Here is a 2500-nt window from a genome sequence, read left to right on the forward strand (position 1 = left end):
CTCAGTACCTTCCCTAGCCTGGCCAGCCACTCACTACTTAATAACAACACAGACTGCTGGGCCTCTGCTCAGTACCTTCCCTAGCCTGGCCAGCCACTCACTACTTAATAACAACACAGACTGCTGGGCCTCTGCTCAGTACCTTCCCTAGCCTGGCCAGCCACTCACTACTTAATAACAACACAGACTGCTGGGCCTCTGCTCAGTACCTTCCCTAGCCTGGCCAGCCACTCACTACTTAATAACAACACAGACTGCTGGGCCTCTGCTCAGTACCTTCCCTAGCCTGGCCAGCCACTCACTACTTAATAACAACACAGACTGCTGGGCATCTGCTCAGTACCTTCCCTAGCCTGGCCAGCCACTCACTACTTAATAACAACACAGACTGCTGGGCCTCTGCTCAGTACCTTCCCTAGCCTGGCCAGCCACTCACTACTTAATAACAACACAGACTGCTGGGCCTCTGCTCAGTACCTTCCCTAGCCTGGCCAGCCACTCACTACTTAATAACAACACAGACTGCTGGGCCTCTGCTCAGTACCTTCCCTAGCCTGGCCAGCCACTCACTACTTAATAACAACACAGACTGCTGGGCCTCTGCTCAGTACCTTCCCTAGCCTGGCCAGCCACTCACTACTTAATAACAACACAGACTGCTGGGCCTCTTCTCAGTACCTTCCCTAGCCTGGCCAGCCACTCACTACTTAATAACAACACAGACTGCTGGGCCTCTGCTCAGTACCTTCCCTAGCCTGGCCAGCCACTCACTACTTAATAACAACACAGACTGCTGGGCCTCTGCTCAGTACCTTCCCTAGCCTGGCCAGCCACTCACTACTTAATAACAACACAGAATGCTGGGCCTCTGCTGGGCCTCTTCTCAGAATCAGTGACAACCACAATGTCCACGTTGGTTTGGGAAGACACACATTTGTTAACTCTGACCGAGACCGTGAACCCACCTGGTCTTCAGTAACTCTGACAGAGAGAGAGAGAAGGACAGACTGAGGGTGAACCCACCTGGTCTCCAGTAACTCTGACAGAGAGAGAGAAGGACAGACTGAGGGTGAACCCACCTGGTCTCCAGTAACTCTGACAGAGAGAGAAGGACAGACTGAAGGTGAACCCACCTGGTCTCCAGTAACTCTGACAGAGAGAGAGAAGGACAGACTGAGGGTGAACCCACCTGGTCTCCAGTAACTCTGACAGAGAGAGAGAAGGACAGACTGAGGGTGAACCCACCTGGTCTCCAGTTCCCAGACGGTGATGTCATCAGAGATCCAGGGGTTGGAGGGCTCCGGGGAGGTCAAGAAGGGGTCATACCCTACATACTGCTCTGTGTAGCTCAGCAAGCTGTATAGGGAGTCCAACAGTCACACTGATCACTGACAATACGTACACCAATCACACTGCTCACTGACAATACGTACACCAATCACACTGCTCACTGACAATACGTACACCAATCACACTGCTCACTGACAATACGTACTCCAATCACACTGCTCACTGACAATACATACACCAATCACACTGACAATACGTACACCAATCACACTGCTCACTGACAATACGTACACCAATCACACTGCTCACTGACAATACGTACACCAATCACACTGACAATACGTACACCAATCACACTGACAATACGTACACCAATCACACTGCTCACTGACAATACGTACACCAATCACACTGACAATACGTACACCAATCACACTGCTCACTGACAATACATACACCAATCACACTGACAATACGTACACCAATCACACTGCTCACTGACAATACGTACACCAATCACACTGCTCACTTACAATACGTACACCAATCACACTGCTCACTTACAATACGTACACCAATCACACTGCTCACTGACAATACGTACACCAATCCCACTGCTCACTGACAATACGTACACCAATCACACTGCTCACTGACAATATGTACACCAATCACACTGCTCACTGACAATACGTACACCAATCACACTGCTCACTGACAATACGTACACCAATCACACTGCTCACTGACAATATGTACACCAATCACACTGCTCACTGACAATACGTACACCAATCACACTGCTCACTGACAATACATACACCAATCACACTGCTCACTGACAATACGTACACCAATCACACTGACAATACATACACCAATCACACTGCTCACTGACAATACGTACACCAATCACACTGACAATACGTACACCAATCACACTGCTCACTGACAATATGTACACCAATCACACTGCTCACTGACAATATGTACACCAATCACACTGACAATACGTACACCAATCACACTGCTCACTGACAATACGTACACCAATCACACTGCTCACTGACAATACGTACACCAATCACACTGCTCACTTACAATACGTACACCAATCACACTGCTCACTGACAATACGTACACCAATCACACTGCTCACTTACAATACGTACACCAATCACACTGCTCACTGACAATACGTACACCAATC

The 2500-nt window shown here is 48.9% G+C and overlaps 1 protein-coding gene across 1 annotated transcript in view; it reads right to left on the bottom strand.

Annotated features, from left to right (window-relative positions):
* Nucleotides 1-1245: 1245 nt before the first annotated feature.
* The window catches only part of LOC135534472 (regulator of G-protein signaling 7-like), a gene marked incomplete at its 3' end in the record, with an annotated part of 31791 nt that continues 30536 nt past the window's right edge, over nt 1246-2500 (bottom strand). Inside the window, exon 10 of the mRNA XM_064961455.1 lies at nt 1246-1356. Within this exon, the coding sequence (XP_064817527.1) occupies nt 1246-1356 (111 nt within the window). The remainder of the gene's footprint in view (nt 1357-2500) is intronic.

Source organism: Oncorhynchus masou, unplaced genomic scaffold (assembly GCF_036934945.1).
Source record: "Oncorhynchus masou masou isolate Uvic2021 unplaced genomic scaffold, UVic_Omas_1.1 unplaced_scaffold_3461, whole genome shotgun sequence".
In the NCBI taxonomy this organism is placed as follows: domain Eukaryota; kingdom Metazoa; phylum Chordata; class Actinopteri; order Salmoniformes; family Salmonidae; genus Oncorhynchus; species Oncorhynchus masou.